The sequence below is a fragment of the Poecile atricapillus genome, chromosome 1 (assembly GCF_030490865.1).
Source record: "Poecile atricapillus isolate bPoeAtr1 chromosome 1, bPoeAtr1.hap1, whole genome shotgun sequence".
NCBI classification, from domain to species: domain Eukaryota; kingdom Metazoa; phylum Chordata; class Aves; order Passeriformes; family Paridae; genus Poecile; species Poecile atricapillus.
The window spans coordinates 174528350-174553922 of NC_081249.1; the positions used below are offsets into that span (position 1 = coordinate 174528350).

General features: G+C 41.1%; 2 protein-coding genes across 6 annotated transcripts in view; one reads left to right on the forward strand and one right to left on the reverse strand.

The window, feature by feature from the left end:
- The window catches only part of ESR2 (estrogen receptor 2), a 34010-nt gene extending 14801 nt beyond the window's left edge, over nucleotides 1-19209 (forward strand). For all 5 annotated transcript variants that reach the window (XM_058826536.1, XM_058826524.1, XM_058826513.1 and 2 more), the window contains 5 exons: nucleotides 4690-4989; nucleotides 9436-9574; nucleotides 12159-12292; nucleotides 14417-14591; nucleotides 16509-19209. In XM_058826536.1, coding sequence (XP_058682519.1) covers nucleotides 4690-4989; nucleotides 9436-9574; nucleotides 12159-12292; nucleotides 14417-14591; nucleotides 16509-16698 — 938 coding nt within the window. In that variant the 3' untranslated portion in view covers nucleotides 16699-19209. The remainder of the gene's footprint in view (nucleotides 1-4689; nucleotides 4990-9435; nucleotides 9575-12158; nucleotides 12293-14416; nucleotides 14592-16508) is intronic.
- Nucleotides 19210-23377: 4168 nt separating this feature from the next.
- SYNE2 (spectrin repeat containing nuclear envelope protein 2) overlaps nucleotides 23378-25573 on the reverse strand; it is a 174126-nt gene continuing 171930 nt past the window's right edge. Inside the window, exons 116-118 of the mRNA XM_058860814.1 lie at nucleotides 25330-25419; nucleotides 25061-25107; nucleotides 23378-24468 (exon numbers count right to left, since the gene is read on the reverse strand). Of these exons, the coding sequence (XP_058716797.1) occupies nucleotides 24243-24468; nucleotides 25061-25107; nucleotides 25330-25419 (363 nt within the window). The 3' untranslated portion in view covers nucleotides 23378-24242. The remainder of the gene's footprint in view (nucleotides 24469-25060; nucleotides 25108-25329; nucleotides 25420-25573) is intronic.

The following is a 25573-nucleotide window of genomic DNA, read 5'->3' on the forward strand; positions in this document are numbered from 1 at the left end:
TGCATCTGCCAACTCCTCTGCAGGAAATCCATGTTCCCTGCTCTTCCAAACAAGGAAGCTACTGCTAAAGCTTGGCAGTAAGACTCTTAACAGTGGTAGAAAAATAATTAACAAAAAAATTGCACTGTCATCAGGAACAAAGAAAACAGAAAAGCTGCAGTAAACTCTGCCCAGCAAACTTGAATAAAACAGATCAGGATAAAACTGATCTTCCCTTGGAACTTTCTGGTGTTTACCTGAGGAGCTGAAATGGACTTGGACTGTTTGTTAAAGGCAGTGAAGAAGAGGGGAGTTGCTTTTCACTCTTGGAGTAGCTAAGCCCTGCTTTGCTTTTGATTTGCTTCCTGAGGCTTTCACAAGGAGTTTTCAGCTTCCCTGACTTTTAATTCTCTCCTCTGCCCTGCTCCTAGATCTTTTTTCCCATGTGTCAGTTCTCAACATGTTGAAATTGTTCCAAAGATAAAGCTCCTTTCAGCCCTGAGTGAGGAGGCTGAGGCCACACTCAAAAGTGATGGAGAGATGCTGCTCTTGAATCCTGGCATCATTTGACAAGTTTGCAGGAAAGAAAACAGATTTCTCTGTGGGCTGGTTCAGGATTTGGCTCTTTCTCCTGTGTGTGGCTGCTGTGTGCAGTTGAAATACTGTAAAGTACTTTTCACACAGAAAATAAGTGAGGACAGAATATTTCAAGATATTGTCTGGACATCAGATGTATTAATTGAATTTCAGCTTTTATAGAAATCCCTATACAGACAGCAGCTCCTTTGTCAGTGGCTCAACTCTTGAGAATTCGAGAGTCTGCTCTGGAATATGTACTCACCAGAACATTTGCATTTGCTTTCAAAGGTGACTGGAGTGATAATGATTTACCAATGTGTACTGGAGCCAGTTTTAAGCTCTCACACTTTCAAAATCTGATTATAAAATACTCAATGGTAGAATCTGCAGTTGCTACAGAAGTGAATAGTTACATGAGCCATTGCCAGGGACCAAAGTCAGCATGAAGGGCAATATGCCATGTAACTGCCCACCTTATCAGACAGCATTTGTGATTTTCAGAGAATTTGCAAAGCTTGAAAAATAATGTATTTCACTGCCAGTAATACCTGCTGCAGCTTGTTCATGACTGAGTGAACAACAGGCTCATTTTAATGACCTTTTTTCAATGTGCCTTATATCTTGGGGTCATTTATTCATGGTCTGTGGTGCTGTAGCTCAAGGTCTTGCCCTTGGTCCAGCATTCTCGGCTGAATACAGCAATTTTCTCACACAAAATAGCTCTAAATAAGGAGAGTGTGGTAGGAAGAATGAGGAATTTGATCATCTTGCACTTCTGCAATTGCCTGAATTACATTTATAGAAATGAATATTAGATATTAAGTACAGTTAGGGAGTATGTGGTAATGTTGAAGATAGTCCCTAATCTGGGGAGCTGTATTTTATTGCTCTGCCTTTTCACACACTGATTCATATCTCTGTATCTACCTAAGCAAAACATTAGGCTGGTTGATACTTATTTATAATATATAGCTTTATAAACACTTATACATGTCTGTTGCATGCTAATGGATGTATAGGTCAAATTTCTTAGTCATGCCTAATTTTTGGAATTGAATAAAAAGCAAAGAAGCTCCTTTAGGTTGTTGAAAGTTGTTTTAATGGGAAAAACTGGTGTCTTCTGCTGTTTCAGTTAACTAGAAAGTTTAAATGTAGCTTTCTTTTTCCTTAAATGCAGAAAGAAATAGAAAGTATTTATAAATGTTATCTCTTTTAACTATCTTTTATGCATGCTCCTCGGGTTCTGTCTACTTCTGCTTTGGGCAATATATGGTGAATAAAAAATAGAAAAAATAACTCAGAATTTGCTTTGGATGGGTTTTTTCCCACCTTGTTTAATATTTTCTTCAGTAGCAAGTTTTTATGCAGAAATGTGATACTCTAGTCTGGCTTTCTGCACTGGTAATGTGATTTTAGAAATTTGATTTATGTTTTAAATGGAGCATATTTTATCAAATAAGAAATGGTTATATAAAAAACTCAATTCAGTTAAATAACCTAAAGTAATTTAAAGAGGTTTACTAGTTCCCAGTAAGAACGCTTCACAAGTATAGAGAACTTTAATACTCTCAAAATCATAACCTGATTGAATTATATTTAGATGGAGCATGGAGTACAGCTGTGCAGGTGGAAATTGTTCAAGATTTTGTCAATTAAAACAGAATGCTGAACTGTTTTATAATTGCTTTTAAATTTTATTTCTTTTACATTTATTAAAGTATCTGCTCAATTATCTGTGTGTTTATATTTTCTGTATATTTATATATTTTCTGTGTTTATATTTATTCTGTATAAATATATATATATTTATATAAGCTCAAATTTATACTTATAGGCTACAAAATATCATTTAAAGATCTTTACAACAGTGAGTTGGAAAAGATAACTCAGATAATGCATGCCACAGAGCATTTGGTATTTTTTGATAGCCCAAGAAAATTTTTACTCTACCCTGCCCATGGCTTTATTCCCTCTGCTAGTTCTTTGTTCTGTGTTTCAAGCTGCCCCTGGGAAATGTACTTAAGTGTTCTAAAAAGCAGAAGCAATGTGCTTTATTTCTTTGTGGTTATGGTCTGTCCCATGCTGTGGAGTTCAGAGCCATGGATATCTGTAGGCAGAGCACCCTGGTTCTGGGTATCTCCTCATGCGTCTCCAGCTGTTGTTCCAGTTGCCTATTTCACTGTCAGCCTTTACTTTTTGTCTTCCCTGATGGAAAATGCATACTTTCTGTGTTATTACATGATTTCAGAACAGTCTGCAGCCCACTGTGCCATTCTAGTGGTCTTTTTGGAAGCTCACAAACCACTTGAAGATTTTCCTCTTGACCTTTGTGCATTAATGAAGAAATGAGGCTTAGCACAGAGTTCACTACATTATCCAGATGTCTTTGTAGAAAATAGTCTATACCTTGGTGGCCTTTGACTCTCTTCAGGAAGGATTTGCCCAGACTGATGGTGGAAGAAATTGCTTTGTTGCTTCTGTAATTCTGCAGGGAACCTTTTTTTGGGTATTTTCATCAAGTCTCATTCCATGAATTTCCATAAGATAATACAGAGACTCATGCTCTGAGTGTCTCTGCTGGTATGTTATCTTCTCTTAGCTGCTGTTCATCTGCTCTGGCAACTTCTAGCTAGTTGTCATTTGGCTAAACCTTTGGTTCTACAAATTATTTATTTCCTTCAAACCATTATTTAAGCAAATATCCTCGCTGCACTCAGCCCATTTCATCATAAAACTTTCAAAGTTGCAAATCCATTCTTTCTCCAAATGGTGCAGGCCTTAAGCTGCGCTTGGAGCTGAAAAATACTTCCAGTTCCAAATGGCCTGTCCAGCTTGGATTGCTCTGTGCCTGAGGTCTGTTCATCAAACCAGCTTTGCCTATTGGTCTTCTCCAATCTCTTGGATTTCCAGGGAAAGTGTGTGCTCCAATATTGAGAGCTTCTTAATGAGAACTTCTTTAACTTTCTTCTGCATCCAACATGGTTTGCTGAACGGGCAGCAAGTGAGAGAGTGAGAGCCACCTGCAACTGAAAGGTCCATGTCCTAAAAGTCATGGAAGACTCTGCTGGTCCTTATTCAGTCAGGTTGTTCCTTACTGGCCTCTGCATTCACCCCTCCTACAGACTGACCCAAATGCTGTTTGACAGCTGCTGAAGATGTGACAAGACTATGACCTGAGAAGCCATCTCCACCTGAGGTTCCTTTGCCACATGAGCCTGAGGGTCTGCATTCACCCAGCGTCTCATTTAGCAAGACAAAGCCTTGTCAACAGTATCTGAAATTAATTTTTTGTGCTCCCACTGCCCTTATTTTTAATTTGGCTTATGTTTGGACCTCTTTGCTATCTGAAGTAGAACTATAGCTGAGTATTTTGTGAATATTATGGTTTTGGAGAACCTTTTAGATGCTTTCCTTGGAAGCTATGCAAAAACATGTAACAGTGGTGCTACCAATAGCATTGACCAAGAATTGGACAATGTTTAGATTTGTCAGAATGAACAATTAATTAAACCTGGGAATGTAAAGGACTGCTCTTTGCAACAGAAATAGCCTTCTGCAGACAGGATTCCACACAGGGTGCTTGTTCTTAGCTGTAGATACCTGAATTCCCTTTGGAGAAACTCCTGCTGGCTTTTTGGGGCATGGGGAGAAAATGGGTTGAATCTTGTGAATCCCTGGCTGAACATCCAGCTGACTCTGAGGCCCAGCTGTGCTTGTTCCTGAAGCATTGAATCTGTAACATGGCCCAGACTTTCAAGTCTTTTATTCCCCCACTTTACATATAAAGCAAAATTTACAATCAGCTATCTTTATTTGCCCTTAAAGATCTGATTTACATCTTTTTGATGTCAATAGGAGTTTTCCACTGGACTTTTAAACTGAGTTAGCTGATGTTTAAAACCAAACATTTTTAAACTTTATTTTTGTTTAGTAGAATAAACAAAACCCCTCAGCTGAAGTCAGCGGGGCAAAGTTAAGTCTGTGCTGAATGCCTTAGAAACTTAATGTTCGATATTAGAACACCCAATATTAAAGGGCTTTCCCCCTTCTCCCCAAATATTTGGGTTTACATAAGGGAGAAAAATTCTATGGGAAAAACTCTCCAATGCAACCACATGCCTCTCGTGCCAGGCTCAAGAAGAGAACGCTGCGGGTATCGAATCCTGCGGAGCCACCGCAACCCCGAGGAGCGGGTGCATTGCCTGGGCAGAGCCAAGAAATACAACGAGGCAGCGACGCGGGTGAAGGAGATCCTGCTGGGCACCGTCAGCCCGGAGCAGTTCGTGCTGACCCTGCTGGAAGCGGAGCCGCCGCACGTGCTGGTCAGCCGGCCCAGCAAACCCTTCACCGAGGCCTCCATGATGATGTCCCTGACAAAGCTGGCTGATAAAGAGCTGGTGCACATGATCGGCTGGGCCAAGAAAATTCCTGGTGAGAAATTCAGGCTTGTTTTTATTTGTTTCTGTTGATGGTTTTACCTTCAGTGTGTCCTCCTCTGCTCTGACATGATAGAGCAGCACAGTTAGCGCATGGTGTGAAAGTCAAGTTTTATATCCTGCTAAGTTATGGAGAGTTTATTGCTCTCAGGAATTAACCTGGATGTTTTTTGATTTAGACACAACACAACCCATATCTTGCTGTCTGTTCTTACTCAAGTACTTGTTCATTTTGCTACAAAGCAGAGCTGGTGTTGTATGCAATTTCTACCTCAGCTACAAATACCTGATTAAGCTGGTTTAGAAGACTCCTTTTAACATCAAATTCTTTCCTTAAGTCCTGATAAAAGGTTTCTGTCAGGTGAATAACTGAAGGGTGTCCAAGTCCTGGGTGTTTGTAATCATTTCATTTGACGCAGCAGCAGCAGGAAAACATCAAGAGAGCTCAATATTGATTTCAGATTTATCCTATGCACTCCTTCAAAACAAAAATCAGTAAGGGTTCTTTTGGTTGTTGGCAACACCAAGAACATGCACTGCAGTACAACTGCCTGGAATGTCTCAAATATGCCCATGGCATCATGACAATGAACCACTGAACTTCTCACAAACCAGAAACAGTGAGCATTTGCAGTTCCTTCTACATGAAGTACCTGTGACCAAAACAGGCAGAATAAAAAACTAAAGGTGAGCTAAAAGCATGGAATAATTGGTGGACTCATGGCAGTCTGGGGTTTGATCCTGAGCTTCAGATAGAGTGCAGTGCTGGGAATGGCACTCCATGGATCCTCTCCTGGATTTTGTGCTGAAGGGTGATGGTGTGTGCCCTGCTCTTGCCATGGTGTGCACCATAAAGAGCTGCTGCTGCTGGAGAACACACCTGGGAAAACAGGAGAGGAACCCTTCCCTCCAGAAACACAGTGTGTGCACGGTGCAGGAAGCAAACTTGGAGGAGAATATTTCATTTAATCCTTAAATTAGGAATTTAGTGGTCAGGGAAGCGCATCCTATTTCAGGTCTAGGTGGAGCTGCTGATGTGCTTCCAGCTCCAGCTGGATATGAACACATCTCCCAGGGGCACAGCAGTCTCAGACACTGTGTTGGAGGGTCCAAGTGTGGTGGTTTTGGGGTGTGCAGATTCCAGGCCAGCTCCTGAGCTGCAGGGAAGGAAGTGTTTGCACCCCAGAGCATCTCAAACTACGCTGGACATCTGCAAAAAGATGATAGTTTTGCTGTTAATGTGGGATGTTTTAAAACTGAGAGCACAAATCCTTTATCCTTATTTTTCCTGGCTTAAGAAACTCTGAAAAGAACTGTGAAATAAGTAACCATAAGGGGTTAAATGGTATCTATCATTATTATTTCTTGTCTAATCATAAAAGCATGACTAAAATGTGCCATTTCTGAGGACTCCACTTAGTTATGGTTATCTGGTAGGAAGTGAATTGTGATCTTAGAAGTCTTAGAAAATGACCTCATTTTAAGCAATATTTCAGTGGGAAGAACCCCCAACCCAACCTTTTCAATTTTCTGATTATTATTAATTTCTATTTTTTAACTCTGGGACTTCTTTAAGAAAAACAAATTCACAAACCCAAACACTCAACCAGTTGAGATTAATTATTTTTATTTTTTACAAGATCAGTTTCCAAACCAACCCAAATTTTGGCATCAGTCACTTTTAGTTTATTTTCAGCATATGTCAGAAATAAAAACTCTTCCTTGGCAGTAAGAGAATTGTATGAAGAAAACCTATGGAAGCAATCAAACCCTTCAAAACAGTTCCTGGGAATGCTGACACTTTGTAGTATATGTTTATTTTTTATGATCACTCTTTTTACAGACAACAGAAATAAACAACATTTTAGAGCAATGCCAAAAATAGATGCTATGTTTAATATGCACCCAATTATAAGTGGTATTGCCATATTCAATGGTAGTTGGAGCATTCACTTCAATGTGGATTGATTTTTTTTTGTTTTTTAAAAAACTGTAATGACTAAAGTTCAGGACATGGAATTTTGTTTTCCAAAAACTCTTACCTGAAGGTAATCATGTCCATCCCTGCCTGGTTCCTGGAGATAACATCTTAGGGAAAAATAGAGAGTTCTCGACTAATGGCCCAGTGAGCAGTAATTTTACTTTCTGAAAAGCTGAATATTTGCTTTTGTGCACCTGGCTTAAAAGACCATTTTCATCTCTAAGTTATTATTGGATATTATTTTGACACTCACTGGAGGTGAAAAAAAAAATTTCATTATTGTATTAACAATAACTTTTTGCCTAAATAGGAAAAAAAGCATGTTTATATTTTGTGGGTTTTTCATATTTAATATTTAATGACAGTCTTTTGTTACGAATTTTACTCTGTGGCTGTGTTTTTGTTCTGGATTTTCAGCCTAATGGATTATATTTTTTTTTGTTGCTCAGTAAAATAGAAGGTGACATCTGGATTTTTTCCCTTATGAATTCCAAGTATTCGAATTCTTGGTTGTCAGGCAGCAGAACACAGCTTCTGTAGTCGCCTTTTGCTTTGTTGACCTAGTCTTAAAGAGTTTAATATGGTTAATTGCTGAACCTGTATGGCAAACCAATAAGATGCTGTCACAATGTAGAAATTTGGATTCATTATGCAGCCTACTGCACTGCTGACCAGAGCAGTGTGGCTTTTTCTAGTTTTTACACATCCAGCACAAGTTCTTTTTCTTTATCTGTCTTAGCAGTTTACAATTAAATGATAAGGAATAGAGCCCACAATCTAAAAGATCTAATACAATCAGAGAAAAATTATTAGTTTAATGTAGTCTGGAGGAAATTAAATGGGGCTCTGCAGTGAAAGCTGTGGTGGTTATTTGCTGTCCTGGACATTTGGAGCATGAGATTGTTGGGAAAAAGAGGAGTAGAGTCCTTCTAACAGCTGTGCTCCATGGCCACAGCTCCTACTGCTGCCACTGATAATTTTGAGTTTAGCAGATGATGTCAGTGATAAACCTGGATCTTCAGGAACCTGCAGATTGAACCCTGGGACTTGGTCTCATTCTCACTTGAGAGAAGTTTTAAACCTGATAATTCCTTGTTTATGCTAGAGAAATCAATACATGCCAGTGTAAATGTTTATTTAAATGTGCTCTGAGATGTCTTTGGGCTGTTGTTTCCCAGGAAACTGGCACTGTCAGTTTTTGTACTATTTCACATTTCAGTGAATATTTTCCTAACAGCAGTTTTAAATGATGAGTGTGTGTGGCAGATAATCTGTTGCTGGCTGTGTGTTCTGTAGTAAATTCTGTGGCAGTGGAATCCAGGAGGGAAGGTGCCACTCCTGGGCTCCTCTTTACCCTTCTTATAAAATCAGAGGCAGGGCTGCACCAGCGTTGAAAGGCAGCACGTTCAGCAATGATAAAAGTGAGCATTGCCCAGTTCATGTCAGCCTCTGGCTGATGCTGACTGTCTTCCAGCTGAGTAATGTAATAAGATTAAAATTAATTGTATAAATTACTGACAGAGAGATTCTTTGGCAGCCCAAACGTCCTGTGTGTATTTTAAGACCTCAGACAACTGGGAAGAACTTCAGGAAACCTGTCTGCCATGGCCAGGCTGTACAGATTTGTCACCACACAGTGTCAGGGATGCCAGCTCATCTGAAAATGGAGCACCTTTGCCAAGGGCCCAAGCTAAGGGAGCTCAGCTTTGAAAACTGTGGCCTGATCTTGTTTTTGATCACTGAGCAGCTCTTTATCACATCTGCGTTTTCCTCCTTGACTGAGCAGTCTGTTTTCCCACTCATGTTTTGATAATTTACACTTCTGGTCTTTCGGTTTGGAGTGTGTACTTTTTTTTTTTTTGACTGTTTCTGCCTTCTGGCAGTGCTGCAGTGTTATCTGAGGCCTTGCTGTAAGTTCTGGAGAGAAATAAATCATACAGTGGATCAAGGAATGAGTTGGGTTGGAAAGGTTGGGTTTAAAGATTGCCTCGTTCCAACCCCCTGCCGTGTGCAGGGGCACCTTCCCCTATTCCAGGTTGTTCAGAGCCCCATCCATCCTGGCCTTTGAACACTCCCAGGGATGGGACATCCACAGCTTTTCTGGGCAATCTGTGCCAGGGCCTCACCCTCACATTATTTCTTCTAACATCTCTCCTCTTTCAGGACAAGAACAAAGCAGGTGACTCTGCAGTCATTTGAGTTTCACCAGCTGTATGGGACAAATTGCACTAAAACACCACTCTGCTTTATTCCAAATATTTTGTGGAAGATGATAGTAGCAAATATTTTTGTTCCTATTTGACATGGCAGCCTAGCACTTTGGATGCCAATGCTCCCTTATCCTCACAACCCACAGTTCTTTCTGGTTTTTTTGTTGTTTTTTTTCTCATATACTCATTTTTTTATCAAAACAGAGCATTTAACATGTTGATTTATTTTATGCTATTTGCATCACTTTAGGCTTCATTGATCTCAGCCTCTATGACCAAGTAAGACTCTTGGAGAGCTGCTGGATGGAAGTTCTGATGATTGGTTTGATGTGGAGATCGATAGACCACCCTGGGAAACTGATTTTTGCACCAGACCTTGTTTTAGACAGGTAAGAGGAATTAATTTCTTGAGAACACTTCATATTAGCATATTTGAAGGTGGAGTGAATTGTAAGAGGAACAGGATTAAATATGGCAGATGTTATTAATATTTCATCAAAAAAATATCATTTACTTGTGCTTGTAACAATAATGTCCTAAGGTTCCACATCCTTACAGGGGCTTAAGGAATGCTGAGTTTTAAAAGCATGGTTTAACTTGCAAATTCCTGAACTCCTGTAGCACTGAGTGTGAAGTTTCTCTGCATTTTTTCACATCTTTTGGTGGCTTTGTTCCCTTTGTTCCAGGTCTCTAGATACTGAAACTGTCAATATAGCAACACAAGGCACTACATTGTCCATTTTCCCCTACATCCCTCATTAAAAAGAAGATACAGTGTCAGGCAATATTTTTAATTATTTTTAATAGGTTTCCTGCCTGGTTTTGTTCCTGCCACTACAGCAGGCTTCATAGTTAAGCTATAATAGTGAACGTTGGAGCACCAGCCAAGAGGGATTTAAAAACCCCTAGCTTGATGCTGGATACTAAGAATATTTTTTCAAGGTACAGCAGGGTATTTTCAAGTTTAAAAATCATTTCTCCATAGCATCATGTACCAGGAAGGGATAATATGGATTAGTAAGGATGTTTTTCTACAGAACTTCGCAAGGATTTGAGCTGAGCTTCATACTGGTAAAAAGTCAGGGAAGCAATCTACTCTCATGGGTAGTCTTAAAATGTCTTTTAGCCTTTTCAGCCTGGGAAATTCAGATTTACAGCAGTTCTGTGCCTTGCAATCAATAATTATTGTTGTAGATACAGATAGGTAAAATCGACTAATAAACAAAAAAATTAATTTATAAAACTGAGGAAATAAATATAATTTTCTCATATAAAATTCAATGCAAGGACTTGCTTCACTGTTCAGTGCAATGATCAGAAATTGATGAAAATGTACAATGCATTTAATTGCTCAAGAGTTAATATGTGCTGAATAGAGTAAGAATATTTCTTATATCATTTCTTCATTTCCTCAAGACATGGCAGAGTGGGAGCTTACATGTGTCTGGGCATGCTGTAATTTTATTCAGGACATTTTTATATGAACCTGGTCTGTAACTTGACTGTTTTTATCTTTGAACTTAGAATCCTAGAATGGTTTGGGTTAGAAAGGACCTTAATAATCATCTCATTCCACCACCCTGCCATGGGCAGGGACACTTTCCACCAGACCAGGTGGCTCAAAGCCCCATCCAGCCTGGCCTTGAACACTGCCATGGATGGGGCAGCCACAGCTGCTCTGGGCACCCTGTTCTGCTCCCACCCTCACAGTCAAAAACTTCTTCCTAACCTCTAATCTAAACTCTCTTTCCATTTGAAGCCATTCCCTCTTGTCCTGTCCCTCCAGGCCCTTGTCCAAAGTCCCTCTCCAGCTCTCTTGGAGCCCTTTCAGGCACTGGAAGGGGCTCTGAGGCCTCCCTGGAGCCTTCAGGTACATTTCATACATGATCTTTGCAGACAATGTTTCTCTGGAACCTCTGTCCTTGTTTTGAATCTGGCAGCTGCCTGTCCTTCTCTAAAGCTTGATATTCTTCTTTGCTATGAGGAATGCAGGAAACTGGGCAGTAAAAAATAGTTTTTGCAGGCAGAACCTGCTGCCCCTAGGTGGTGTTACCTGCATGTTCCTGCCTCCAGTCTGAAGGCTCAGCACCTTTCTCTTGCGATCCAGTAAATTTCTTTTATTTTACTACACTGCTGTGCTTAAATCTGTCTCATCTTAAAAACATTGCAGAGAAAAAAATCTGTTACAAAGAGTCTAAGAAGCCTCCCTTTGAGTACTTTTGTTGTAGAGTTTAATCGCTGGTTTAGTCCAGTACATATAAAATAAAACTAACAAAAAAACTGGAACAGCAACTTCAGTAGTTCGAACTTTGCCACTGCTGAATTTTAAAGGAATAGGAATGACTTGTTTGGGGTGTTTTTCAGATCTGAAAATAGGACCACTTCTCATATCCAAGATGGAGAACGTAGTATTCTGTAAACACTTGCAAATACAAAAATAACCAAACCACAAAACCACCAAAACCCCAAATACCTTTCAATTCCTACACAGAAAAAAGTGCCAGGAGATAGGGACAAGAGATGTTTTATTCTTTAAAAATGTCTTGTTATTCCAAGAAACTTATTTTAGGAAGTCTTTCTTTTTTACCAAGTCCTGAGGACTCCATTAGATACAAACATCATATTATTGGTTGTGGGTAACTCCTTGTGAAACAAATCTGGAAAATTATTCAAGGTGGTACTATGCCTCGCACTACAAGATTTCAAACTGATTATCCAGAATTATACAGGCTGAGAGGATACAGAAATATGATCACACTTATGGTCAATCCAGCTTGCACTTTAATGAGAAAATCAGTTTCTTATAAATGCTGACCTTTCATACCAGTGTAATTTTCAATTTAAATTTAATGATAGAGCTTTTAAATTCTCCCTAAGATAAGATAGGCCCTTTGCAGCCTCCTTCATGCTTTATCTGTCTGAGTCAGTTCCTTAATTCTACTTTTTGGTAACATGTTGAATGTGTTTCCATAGGGATGAGGGGAAATGTGTAGAGGGAATTTTGGAGATCTTTGATATGCTCCTGGCCATGACCTCGAGGTTCCGAGAGCTGAAACTGCAGCACAAGGAGTATCTGTGTGTCAAGGCAATGATCCTCCTCAATTCCAGTGAGTATGTGCCTGGCTCTAATACTCACCAAATGGTACCTTTTATTTTGAGGGTGGCTGGGAAATCAGCCTCAAGAAACCCAAAATGTCAAATCATAAAAAACTGTTGGAAGAGAATAATAGGAAAAGACTTGTCTCTGATAGATTGTAAAGATTTTTGCTTGGGAAACTTCTAAGCTGTATAATTTGCTGTATATTAGGGGCTATGTCCTTTTTAAGAACTGCATGAAAGACCCCAAGTTCTGATAACTTCTCACAAGGTGGGGCTCATAGCTTGGGCTGTGGATCTCTTCTTTCCAATGGGAAATTTTGCTCCTATCTCTGTGGATCCCAGTCAAGTTGCTGTGGCAGCAAAAGCCCTACAAACCTGTCCTTAATTCTTAATTCTAGTAATTCTAGTAATACTAGTTACTCAACTGAGTAATGACTAATGGGGCTTAAATGTTCCAACTTAATGCTAATGAGTTGGTTAGAGATGATTGGAAGTACTCAACAGCTCTGAAGATGAGTTTCAGGACAGGAGCTCTGATTTGCAGCCTTTTAGACAAGGTGAATGTTTGCTAGTTTAGGGTAGCCTGCAGTAAAAAACAATTTTTTGCCCAGAACGTTTTGTAGTCAATATTGACAAAACCAAAATCCTACAACAAAATAGCAGCTTAACTATTTACATCTATTGCCTTCAGCAAGAAGCTGCTGCATAATTCTTAGTCCAGGACTGAAGGAGAACAGTCCAGCTGCAATCCCACTTTGCCCACTTATTTGGGTTGAAGTGTTGATCTGCTGGAGGGTAGGAAGGATCTGCAGAAGAATCTGGACAGGCTGGATTGATGGGTCAAGACCAACAGCACGAGGTTCAACAGGACCAGGTGCTGGGTCCTCCTGCACTTTGGCCACAAAAACCTCCTGCAGTGACACAGGCTGGGGGAACAGTGCTTGGAAAGCCATGATGATGATGATGATAATGATAATAAGAGACAGGATTTCATGATGATGATAAGAGGAAATGGCCTCAACCTGCACCAGTAGTGGTTTAGATTGGATATTAGGAACAATTTCTTCACCAAAAAGGTGGACAGGCATTGGAACAGGTTGCCCAGGCAAGTGGTGGAGTCACCATCCCTGAAGGGATGTAAAAGATCTGGAGATGTGGAACTTGGGGATGTGCTTTAGTGGCCTTGGTAGCACTGGGTCAAAGGTTGGACTTGATGATCTTAAAGGTTTTTCCAACCTAGACATTTTATGATTCTGTGGATACCAGTATTTCAAGAGACAAAAAAAAGCTGTTCTTTTTCTTCCTAAAATAAAAAAAACAGCCCAAAACCCCCAAATTCCACATTCATCAGCCACATTTTCTTAAAAGTTCATGTCCCAAAAGATCTATCCTTTTTCTTCTTCTACTCTACTTTCTTGACAAAGTTAATAATTTGCCCCTAATTTTCAAGGTGTTCTGGAGCTCTCTCCTTCCATAAGTATCTCAGGAGGGACTGTTGAGATGTTTTTCTTTCCCTTGTCCCAGGTCTCTCTGCTTTATCAATAATGTTATTGTGTCTTTCCAGACCTTCCTAGTGATTTATTTTTTTCGTTGTCCATACACCCAAACCTCTTTTCTTTTTGTTTTGCTTTTGCTGACTTTCAAGGTTTCTCACTGCAGACATGTGCTGTATTATGACACCCTTAGTGATCTGTAGGGAGACCGTGACCAGCTGGGTCACTCTGAGCAGTGTCACTGACATGTTCTGCTCCCTCCCTACTATATACTCAGGGAAAAGGGGTTTTTTTCCAACAAGAAGGGATTAGAACAAGCCTAATGTTATAGTTCAAAACACAGGGTACAGGGAAAAAAAATCCTGGATAGTGGAGAGTGTGTCATGACCTGACTGTAGGGTCTATGTGCAACAAGTCTTGGGAGGATTTGGGAGAATTCCTCACTTTGCAAATGATGGGGCCATCAAATTCATGCTTGATGTGGCATATGGAGCATCATTTGTATAGTCTTGAGGGGGGTGTCAGGGAAAGTATCTTCTCTAATTGTGTTGAAATATTACATATTATAAAAAAGTCTACAGTCGTTTTTTTTTTTCCTTCCTTATTAGCAGCAAATATTTCTCCCTCTTCTCTGGTTAGGCATGTTCCCCTTGTCAGCAGAGGAACCTGAAAGCAACAGGAAACTGCACCACCTGCTCAACGTGGTCACAGAGGCTTTGGTGTGGGTTATTGCCAAGAGTGGGATCCCCTCCCAGCAGCAGACAACTCGCCTGGCCAATTTGCTGATGCTCCTCTCTCACGTCAGACACGCCAGGTACAGTTTACAGAGTGTGTGTAACACTTGTGTTATGTTAGTGTTTGTTTATTACAGCAAAAAAGAGGTGTCTGGAACTCCAGAGCACTCCTGAGGGAGTCCTGGTGCTGCTCTTCACCTCTGTCACTCTGAGGCTTTCCTTCCTAGCACAACAGAACAGGCAGCAAACTCAAGTGCTTGCTGGGACTCAGTGATGTGATGATACTAAAACGCTGTCTTAACCTTATTACATTAAATTATTCATTATGTGTCTGCCTGAAAAGTTTAATAATAACAGAAATTGAGCCTTTCAGAAGAACACTCCACCCAGTATCAAAACCCTTCCATTCAAAATGAAAATCTGTTCCAAAACTGATCTGCAGTGTGCGCTTTGGTAGAACAAAGTGGATTTTGGGGGCCATGTTTTTCCTAGACCAAACTTGTTGTCTTTTATGTGGAGCCACAGAGATTTACCAAATGACTCATGCTACATTAGTATCAGGCCCCTGATTTTTTCTGTGGGAAGTGGCTCCAGTTCCATCTATGCTTGTGGTACAGCAGACTGACAGGCAGATCCTACAAAGTGAGGTTTTAATTTTCACTTTGTTTATAATTTTAAATTATTACCCAGAGGCCAGCTATTGACTAAGTTGTCTCATGGCTTGACTTGGGGCTGTGTGTCCAGGGAAGAGATTGTGGGACAGGCTGGAGAACACAAAGGAGAGCTGGGCACATCTATAGGGATAGTGAAAAGGGGATGGCCACCTTTGCAATAAACATCCTGGGAGAGCAAAGGGCAGCAGCAGGGACCTGATGGTGCTGAAAGACAGATTTTAACAGTCAGTTTGTGGCCTTGCAAAAGCTCCAGCACTAGCCAGAGGTGAACTCTGTCTCATCTGGATTGTGCTCAATGATGTGACTCCACAGCACAGCTTTGCAGGAGCTGTTTTAGCATTCTGTGAACAAACATCATGCATCTTTGTGATTTTTTTATGTTTTCTCATTAAACCAAGATCCTTTATGCTGTATCTCCCTCAGCCAAAGTCTGGAGGCTTCTTGTTGTGTCCCATCTCCTTTAGGTTGCTCAGTGCTGGTCAATCAATTAGGCTTTGTTGTGGAAATAATTGAGAGCTGGGTGTGAGAGAGATGCTGCAATTTCTTCTTGCCATTAACGTATTCATAACTCTTGAATTGAAGCAGAACCACATTTATCTGGAAGCATTGCCCCTCTCCCAGCCCAACCCACCAGCTCAGCTGCATGCTGGCTCTCTGCTGGGATGTATTTGGTGTTGAGCAAGCACCCTTAGATCTCAGTCCCAAACCCCTGAGTGTATCTGGTGTATAAATACATGTGACTGCAATGGGAATAGCCATTTTTAGTCCAAACCATGATACTGTGCTGAGTGTTCAAGCTAGCAAGGTGTCATTGTATTTTACTGCATAACAGAAAGATTAATTCTAAAGTCTGCAGCCACCTGCGAGATCCTCACTGGACACGCAGTGAGTAAACAAAGTGCTTGAAATTGGCTGGGTAATTAGGTCTTCCTACTCAGGTAGGTAGGAGAGGTAGCTAGTCATTAGTAAACTGAATGTAGTAAATCCCCCTTTTGCATAAAGCTTCAGTATGGGGCCTCCCACCTTTACAGCATCCAAGAGGCTTTTCCTTTCATTTCAACAAGGTCGGTACATCTGAATTATTTCCTGAAAGAATTTGTATGGTGTAAAACAAAACCTGCTTCTCTAAATAGTAGAACATTCAGCCTTAAAATATTGGGATGTTGTTACTGTTGGTAGTGGTAAGTGATCTCAGGGACCACAGCATTTAAATCCTCTTAAATCCAAATTACAAAAAAGAACTCTCTTGAAACCATGAGCATGTTTTTCTTCTCTGCACTGTTGTAACCAGACTGCTGAGTTATTTTCTGTTCTCCTGCACAGTAACAAGGGAATGGAGCATCTCCTGAGCATGAAGTGTAAGAATGTGGTGCCAGTGTATGACCTGCTGCTGGAGATGTTGAATGCTCACACTCTCCGAGGGCAAAGGAAGTCCCCGGCCACACACCCTGAGTTCGGCCCACTGGAGCAAATGGAGCCTGGAGACAGCCTGAGGAATGGGGCACCCCAGTAATTGTGTCAAGACCTGGAAATGTGAGGCTTTTTCAGAGCTATGGGAGAAAACAGAACTGCTGTGATGGGGCTGCAGAAGTGTGACCTAGTGTGAGTTCTCATCCCTTCTGGATTTGCACATCAGTGTCTCGGGAGAGGCCGCGGGGCGCTCACCTCTGTCTGTATTTCTGACATTGCAACAGCTGCACTGCTATAGTGCCTTTTCTGAGACTCTGCAAAAGCACCTTATGAAATCAAGCCTCAGAACAGCACTGTGGGACAGGGAATCACTGCCTCTCCTTCTCAGAGGCAGAACTGAGAGGGAGAGGTAAGGGGACAGGTTTGAGATGGCAGAAGAAGCTTGGAGAAAGCATGTTGGTCTCTGTTTCCCAGAGCAAGACTTTTAAGCATTGACTGAACAATGTCCTCTTTCAGCATGGGATGGTGTGAAGTGTGGAACAGCATCATTTGGGACAGATGTACCTCTGTGTGCTGCTCCCTGGGGAATGCCTGCTCTGTAGCTGATCTAGATAAAGTGCCGAGATACAGACAGTGTGAAGGAGCTTATTCTCAAATATGCAATGGCTGCAAGGGCCTTCATTTGAAGGTCATTTGAAAAAGCTTCTAGGATCAGTTCAGAGCCTCTGCAGAAAGTTTAAATTGATCTTAAGTTTGTATTTTCTGAGTCTGTTCTCAACACTCACATTATTATCTGCTTATATTTCTTCAGTGCTTTAAGCAATGATGAAATCGTCTGAATATTTCAGTCAATGCTGACCTTTGAAATGTGTTTTGTCTGTGAGATTATCATGTTGTTTTATATATTTATTAATGATGTTAAATCTATTCTAATAATTAGGTACAAGAAGTTGCTCTGTGAATATTAACTGTTTGTATTTGTATATGATCTGCTGATCAGGCCTTGTGAAACCAGCTAGAAAAAAAAAATCTTCCCACCCCTTTGACTGGTGTGTGGAATTACATCCTGCCCACCCAAAACCTCTTGCAGGGGGTGAGGCACTGGATGGGAACATGGATGGGGATCTGTTTTTGTCTGCTGCCCTGAGGTTTGCTGCTTGCTTGTTCTCAGCATGCATGGCACCTTGTGCTGTGGTCTTCATATCTTTATAGGAGCCCTCAAAGAGCGAGGATGGGGATAATGGTAAATGTAAAGATAATTTAAAGATGGGGATAATGTAAAGCACTACTTTGCTTTGCAGGTGTGATGACTTGTTTGAATTACACTGAAGATGTAGTGATTTAAACTTCCTTTTTGTGCTGATTTCTGCATGTGTTTAAGCTGCACTGAGTAAAAAAGAAAACAAAAACCTGATAAAAAGGCCTGGCTGATGACCTCAGAGATTAGCAGGGTGGCATCATTTATTCTGGTAAATGTCTCTTTACATGGAAACATTTAAATATAGCACATGCATGTTCTGGGCATTATGGTGAAATAAATTAGGGTCACACCAAAAGTCTATTTTGAGCCAAGAAGTCTTTTGCATTAGGGACTTTGATTAGTATGCCATTTGCATATTTTGAATATTAGTCAAACTATTAATCTTGATGGTTTTTTAAAGCCAAGGACAGTCTTTTTTATAGGAGGTTTTCAGTGAGTTACACATCTATTGTCTGTTTTGATCTTGTACTATACCAGATGCTGCTGCTGATCTAAATTTTTACTCTCTGCCTTTTTATTGTTTTTAAGAAACTGTAATATAGCAGTGTCCTTCTAAAGATGTGTAACATTTACAATGAAAAAAAGGAAAAAAATGTGAGTACAGTCTGGAATTTATTAGTACTTTCATTTTGAGAGATGTTTTGCTGTGAAACAAACCTGTCTCAGTATTTCTTGGGCTTGATTGTTCTGGCCTCATTGCCTGTTGTCTTGATCTTTCTCTGATTTTCCTTATCCTGTGTAATCTTTTGGTTTAATACAGTTTTTTGAGGAAATGTTTAAGTGATTTGTTTGTTTGTTTGTTTTGCTTTAAAAGCACTGGATTTATGTACCATCTTGGAACAAACCTTTTGAAAAGAAAATGGGAAAGACTGGGTATAAATCATGAAATTACCTTCTAAATGGAAATTTGTTGTGGATTGACTCTGTAAAAGGGATGTGCTGCAGTTTTGTGCTGTGTGGTGGTGTTCATATATGTTGCTATTAGTACAGTGCAAATGGGAAAATGATGTGATTTTAACCTACTTTTTGTCTTGTTCAACATAATTTTATTAAAAGTTACTAGTGGTGTTTTAAAATGGGTGCAAGTCAACAGCTGTGGAGTCTGGATTAATGTAGCTGTGTTCATGCTGGGATGAGGAGAAGATGCTCATCTCCAGCAGCACGGGGAGGTGTGTGGCAGTGACTGAATGAGGGTGCCTGGGTCTCCTGAGAGAGGTGTGGGGTTTGTCTCTGGTCTGGATCCCCCAGACTGTCTCAGATGCTGCATTCCCCTGTGGACATGGCTGTCCCTGCCAGCCTCGAGCAGAGCTGTCACACTGTGCTTCCATTTGGATATCAGGGCTTTTCCAGTCTCAGTGGATGAGTGGAGTCCTCAGGACCTGCAGGGGCTCTGAGGAGGGGGTGTTCTATTGCTTTATTTTTTATTTTTATTTTATTGCTTTTTATTGTTTTATTGCTTTCCTTCACTGCTTGGCTGTAACTCAGCTTCTGCTGGGACCTGGCTGAGGTGCTGCTGCTGCTTGGAGAAATCGTGCTGCAGTTCTGGGATGTTCACAGAGGTGAGCTAGCCTGGCTCAGGTAAGAGGGACAATTGTCATGAGTTAAAGAAAAAAAAAGGAAGGAAGGCCAAACTTTTTAACAGCACACATAAGGAAAACAAGCTGAGCTTCCACTCTCAAGTCTGGAACTGGGATCAGATGGTAAAACAATCTCAGCTGTTTTCTTTCTTTTCTCTTTTTTAAAAAGGAATGTGGTTTCAGACAGGTGAAATGCTTTGTCTTCAGGAATGTGAGACCTCTTCCACACCTCTGTCTTCCATCAAATCACCCATTTTTAGTGCTGTCACGTTTCCAGTCAGAGAGGACAGTGTGGGGGAAAGATATGTAGATGTGTTGAAACATTCTCCCTTGAGATAGTGCCCAAGAGGGTAAATGCTCCTATAAAACAGCAAACTAAGATAGGTCAGCAAACAAAGCATTTGAAGATTTTTCTTTCTCAATAAATATGCATATTTCCATAGTCATATTATGTTAATTCCTTGCTGAATGAATGATAAATCTACACAGGGATCATCATGGTGAAAGGGGAGCATCCTTTCAAGTGTTCTAAGTGCTGGAATTTTTAATTCTACTCTTGTTGAGCTGGAGAGTATGAAAGATACTTCTTGTATTTGCATTGTTACAGTGGTTTAGTGGAGCCTAAAAATGCAGTGAGGGCCAGAAAGTTGCCCATTGATCCTATTTGAGCTGTCACCAGTGATCACCCTCTTCTGAGGTAAGAATTTGTGTTGTGTTTGGACTTTTATCATACAATCATGGAATGGTTTGGGTTGGAAGGGACCATCTCCCCTGCCCCTTCCACCAGACCCAGTTGCTCAGAGCTTCATCCACCCCAGCTTTGAACATTTCCAGGAAAGGAGCATCTACAACTTCTTTGGGTGACCTGTTTCACTGTCTCAACACCCTCAAAGTGTCCTGTCACTCCATGCCCTTGTCAAAAGTCCCTCTCCAGCTTTGTTGTAGCCCCTCCAGGTACTGGAAGCTGCTCCAAGTCTCCCTGGAGAGCTCCCCTCCCTGCAAGGATTTCTCCAGAGCCTGGCCAGGTGTCTCCAATCCACCCCACCCTCCATTCCATCCCCTTAGGAGGTTCTGGCTGCAGATTTTGGGTGTGGGGACTCACTGTGGAATAGTTTTGAACATGCCAACCAAGTTTCTGCCAGGGAGTAGCAATTCTATTTTACCCTCTCTGTACTGTTAGGATGTAAACACAACTTCTCAGTTTGCTCTAAGTTTACCCCAGGCCCTCTTTTCACACTTCCACACAGTCAGGCCTGGACGCCATGGAAACACCTTTAATCTCATCACCATCCATCTTGGAAAAAATGGTTTGACATCCCTTAGGTCCTGTGAGGTAGTGGGTCAGCAAAGCAGTTAAGATGTGGTCATCTGTTGTGCTGACCCAGTGCCCAAACCAATTTTGGAGACTGTTGGAAGCGGGAGCGTGAAAAGCAAGTGGGTTGCTGCAATATGGAATGTAAGTATTATTGACATTAATTTTTCACAGTATTTTACTACTAAAGTGAAGTGTTAAACGGCACTTTCATAGCTAAGACTTAATTTTATTTATGATCTGTGTTGAGAGACATTATTATCTGTGTCGAGAGAGATTAACTCCATCTTTACATTTAAGAGTCACCTCCACTCCTCATGCATTGCTCAATGTTAGCGATTTTGATTTAAGTGCACAAAGAGAATGAGACTGCTTTGCTATAAAAATGCCAACATCTGCTGCTATTGCCTCAACAGACAAAACCTTCTTCACTCATCACAGCGTCACACAGGAGCTGGCATAGCCACTACCAGTGCTTACTGCACATCTCCTACGCCTGTTTTCCACAAAATGTTTTGTTCTGAGTCCTGTCACTTTAGTTTCAACATTTCACTCTCTATGAGTTTGTAATGGAAATGACTGAAAGTGATGCATTTTAAAGCACTTTATGTATGTTATGGTAATGTGAAAACAACCCCACAACACCCCAGCCCCTCCCTTTCCCCCAGCTGTCTTTAGTTCTGTGAACTGATGGTATTTGTCTGCTGCTGTGTTTCATTCAGTTATGGATTGGTGCAGCTGACTAAACAGGCATCAAGAAATGTAAATATACGGCTTTTTGTTCTTTTTTCTCCTGCAGCTGAGCTCAGCCTGGTCTCATGAGCAGCAATGTGCACTCAGTGACTGAGGGACACTTTCCACCACACCAGGTCGCTCCAAGCCCCATCCAACCTGGCTTTGAGCACTTCCAGGGATGGGGCAGCCACAGCTTCTCTGCACAACTTTTTCCTGCACCTCCCCATGCTCACAGCAATTATTTTCTTCCTAACATCTACCTAACACTGCCCTCTGTCAGTTTAGAGCCATCACCCTTCTTTCTACATCCCAGCCCCTTGTACAAAGCCCATCTCCAGCTCTCTAGCAGGTCCCCTTTAGGTACCAGAAGCTGCTCTAAAGTCTCCCTGGAGCCTTCTCATTGCATTGACTGTGCTGGAGGGGGGAAGGTAGAGCTGAAAACAGAGTGAGGCTTCATCTCACTGCCAAAAAATAAGACTTTAAAACCAGCTTTGGCTTGGTTTGATTTCTCAATGCACATGCACAACCACAATAGGGTTGTGCTTGCTCTCACTACTGCATCTACCCTCGCTTTAAAATATTTTTTTTCCCTCCCTGGCCACTAAGAACCCAGTCCTGAGAGAGATGATGACACAAAGAATATAAAATTACTTGTTTAAAGCAGACTTCAGTGTCAGCCTACAGTGAGTGATTATAATTGATTTGAAATAAAACTATTTAAAATAGGTGTGGAAGAAAAAAAGATTTAAGCTATTTCCCAGACTTTTTTTTTTGGTGACATTTTGAGCTAATTTCTTGAAAGCTTCTCTTTTTATATATTACATCAGCTCAACAATTTGATATAACTGTTCATAATGAAAGGAAATTGTAGGCTATGAAATTTTCCTTAGACCTTTTAACATTGTTCAATTTTTTCCCCCTGCACAGGTTCTTTAATGGAAGAACTGAGTATCACATCAGTAACTGCCTATTACTTCTTGGCAGAAAGGTCTTCATGGGCATTTGTGACAACCTGGCAATGAAATGATGGTTAGAGCTGGCTCGCTTCTACAGAGGAAGAAACTTAAATGAGCTCCATCTTAAAAGTAATTGCTTTGAAAATATCAAATAATTATTGCAGAGGGAGAGAGGACAGTGTGTGTGGCTGTGTGCAGTGAGTGGTGAAGGGGATCTATCTCTGGATACAGCCCCAGTGTGAGATCTGCTGGTGCTGGAGCACAAGTCTGGCACCTCAACACAGCTTGTGAGTTTAGTTTAATATCCTGGAAATAAACCACAGTGGGTTTGCCACCTTTGCTGGGAAAAAGTTGTTAGTTTGGCCATTCTCTAAACATCAGGACAAAGCAGTTTGCTTCATAAACCCCCTGCCAGAAGATGGGGAATCAGCAACCACCAGTGGTGACAAGTGTAGAAAGGGTGGGAGAACTCTCCCAGGCTAATCAGAGACTTTATTTTCTATGGGTAAGCACTGCAGAAAGTGGCTAATTCCTGGGTCATTTTCACTGCAACACACAAAAAGCTTCTGACCAAAGCCCTTACTACTGCACTGAGCTCTCCTCCATATGCATTTTTCTACTCCAGCCCTCCCAGTATAGAAAGTCAGTTCCAGAGTGGGAAATAGTTCAGCTTTCAAACAAATAATAAGCACTAACTAGTTCAACTTTATATTCTTCCTCCAGGAAATCAGTTGCAAAGGAAAGGATCTGTGCCATGGAACACAGGTCCCACTGCTGGATTTGTGATCTCTCACTCTGACAAGCAAGGGAGTGAGTGGTTGTGCTTCTTCCAGCACCACTCCCTTAGCAGGCAAAGAAATTGACTCTTCCAGGAGTGGAAGGGGCAGCACTGCTGGAACAAGAAGCTGGTCAACCCCACTAGACACACCCACAGTCCTGCAGACATTGGCAAAATTTTAATGACAGTACTCAAACTGTACAACCGAGGGGCAGTGGCAATGCTGACTGTACACAGTGTTTCTCCAGCCACTGCCCACACGCCAGTTTCATTTTAAAAACAAAGCTTATAAAAATGCACAATTCTCTCCCAGGGTACTGTACACTATTCAGCAGGTTAAAAACTGAAAAAAAAAAACTTTCATTAAAAAAGTCAGTGCACTATTTGTATACATCAGGGATAGTCTACATAATCATGTTCATCTAGAAAATATGTGCATAATAAACCATTTCCATGCAATGCAGCAATTCCTTATTTCAAAGGTGGTATAAAAAGACAACACAGCAGTCCTAACCACTAGAACACTTTATGTCAAACAAAACAAATGTGCATCATGATATTGAACATGATAGATGAATAAAATACAATAACAAAGATTCAAAAATATGCAATTTTTGTTTCCACCAAGTGACTACAGTACCAAAAGATACAAGTAATGTGAAGTGTGTGCAGAAATTGTGTTAAATGAAGTCCCTCTTCACCTGCTTGTTGTGCTAACCCAAGATAGACTGCTATGTTTAAGATTACTGTGATGTCATTTCTGCATCTAAGAACTCAGTATCCAAACACCTTGCTAGCTTAAGAGCACTGCCCCTATAAAATAGTGTATCTATTGCATCAAAGTATAAAGTGTGTTGCTTACAGTTTAAAAAAAATCTATAGAAAAAGTTTTGTTTTCCGTACAAAAACGCTGAAGTTTTGTCAAGATATACATTTTGAGATGTGAATCTCGCTGCTTGATTGATGCTAGAGCAGCATGGGAGAAAAAAGCACCACCCAAGAGTGTTTTGGTGTGACTGCAGGGTGTCCTAGGTCGGGGGGGGCCCGTTGGTGTAGCGCAGCATGGGGTAGAAGGAGCGGGCGAAGTTGTTGGCCTGGGTGCAGCTGTAATCTTCCTCAGAGGAGGGGATCATGCAAGCCAGGAGCAAAAGCAGCAGGAAGAACAACTGGAGAGGTAAAGCTGCTCGTAAGACTCGGTAGAAGAAAGAGGGAGACCGAGGGTTTGCCTGCACAGGCTGTGGATGGCTTTCTCTCCTGAAAAGGAGAAGCAAAGAACAGGCACTTCAGGGTTTGAGTTAAACAAGTTGTTTTTACCCTATTTTCAGATGCAAACTTAATTTTTCAGGAGGCAAACAGACCATTCCAAACAGGTGTTGAAGCACAAAGGAAAGACATCATTCACACTGATGAGGTTCTTGTCTGCCCTGGCACTACTGAGATCTCCCCTTTGCACAGGCCCCAATGGACTGGAGGTAAAGTTCTCCCTTTGTCCCTTGTGGTCTGTTTGTACCAAGTGGCTCTCAAGGGCAAGTTTTTTTCCCCAGGCATGCTGGTGGAGTTAAAGGAAGATTTAAACCTAAAATATCCCACATTTGGCACAGAAAATATTTTCTCAAGCCAGGGTTGCACATCACTGCAGAGGTCCTGAAGCAGGAGTGCTAAAGGAAACCATTCCCTATGGGGCAGCCCAGAGCTGGTAGGTAGAGGGGACTCTACAGGTAGGCAGAAATCACCTTCACCCATGTGTCAACCTACAAGGCAGAGGTGCCCAGGTTTCTGGTGGCACATAGCTCATCTCTGCCATATTCACTGTTTTTCAAGAGATCAGGCATAAATAAAATATTACCTTGTATTGCTGCCATTCCTGCCATCAGCAGTTCTCCTGAGAGCCACCTGTTGAGAGAAATAGCTTTTAGTATCCAGATTTGAGAAACTACAAGGATCTTATCTGAAAAGACAGATGTAGACTTTAAGGTCCAATTGTAAATGCTGTAATAAGGTATGTGGGCCTAAAAGGTAAAATGATTATACTTGAGGAAGTTCCACACTAAATATGTCAAAATACACTATATGCTAGCAGTAAAATATTAGGAAAAAAAACCCAAAAAAACTTACCTTCTTCACAGCAGGGCTGGATTTCTCTTGTTCTGGATTATAGACTCCCGAGTCCAAGTCATCTGGAACTAGCAGGAATGTTTTGGTATCCTAAAAGATAACACCACCTTCCTCTTTAAAGTGCACATTCAAAACTGACAATAAGTGAAGTGCAAAGAACCACCTTTCATTGCCTCTGTAGGTGCACAGCCCACTGCCCCTCCACATAAGCATACCCAGTTCCCCAGAATAAAGCAATGTTTTA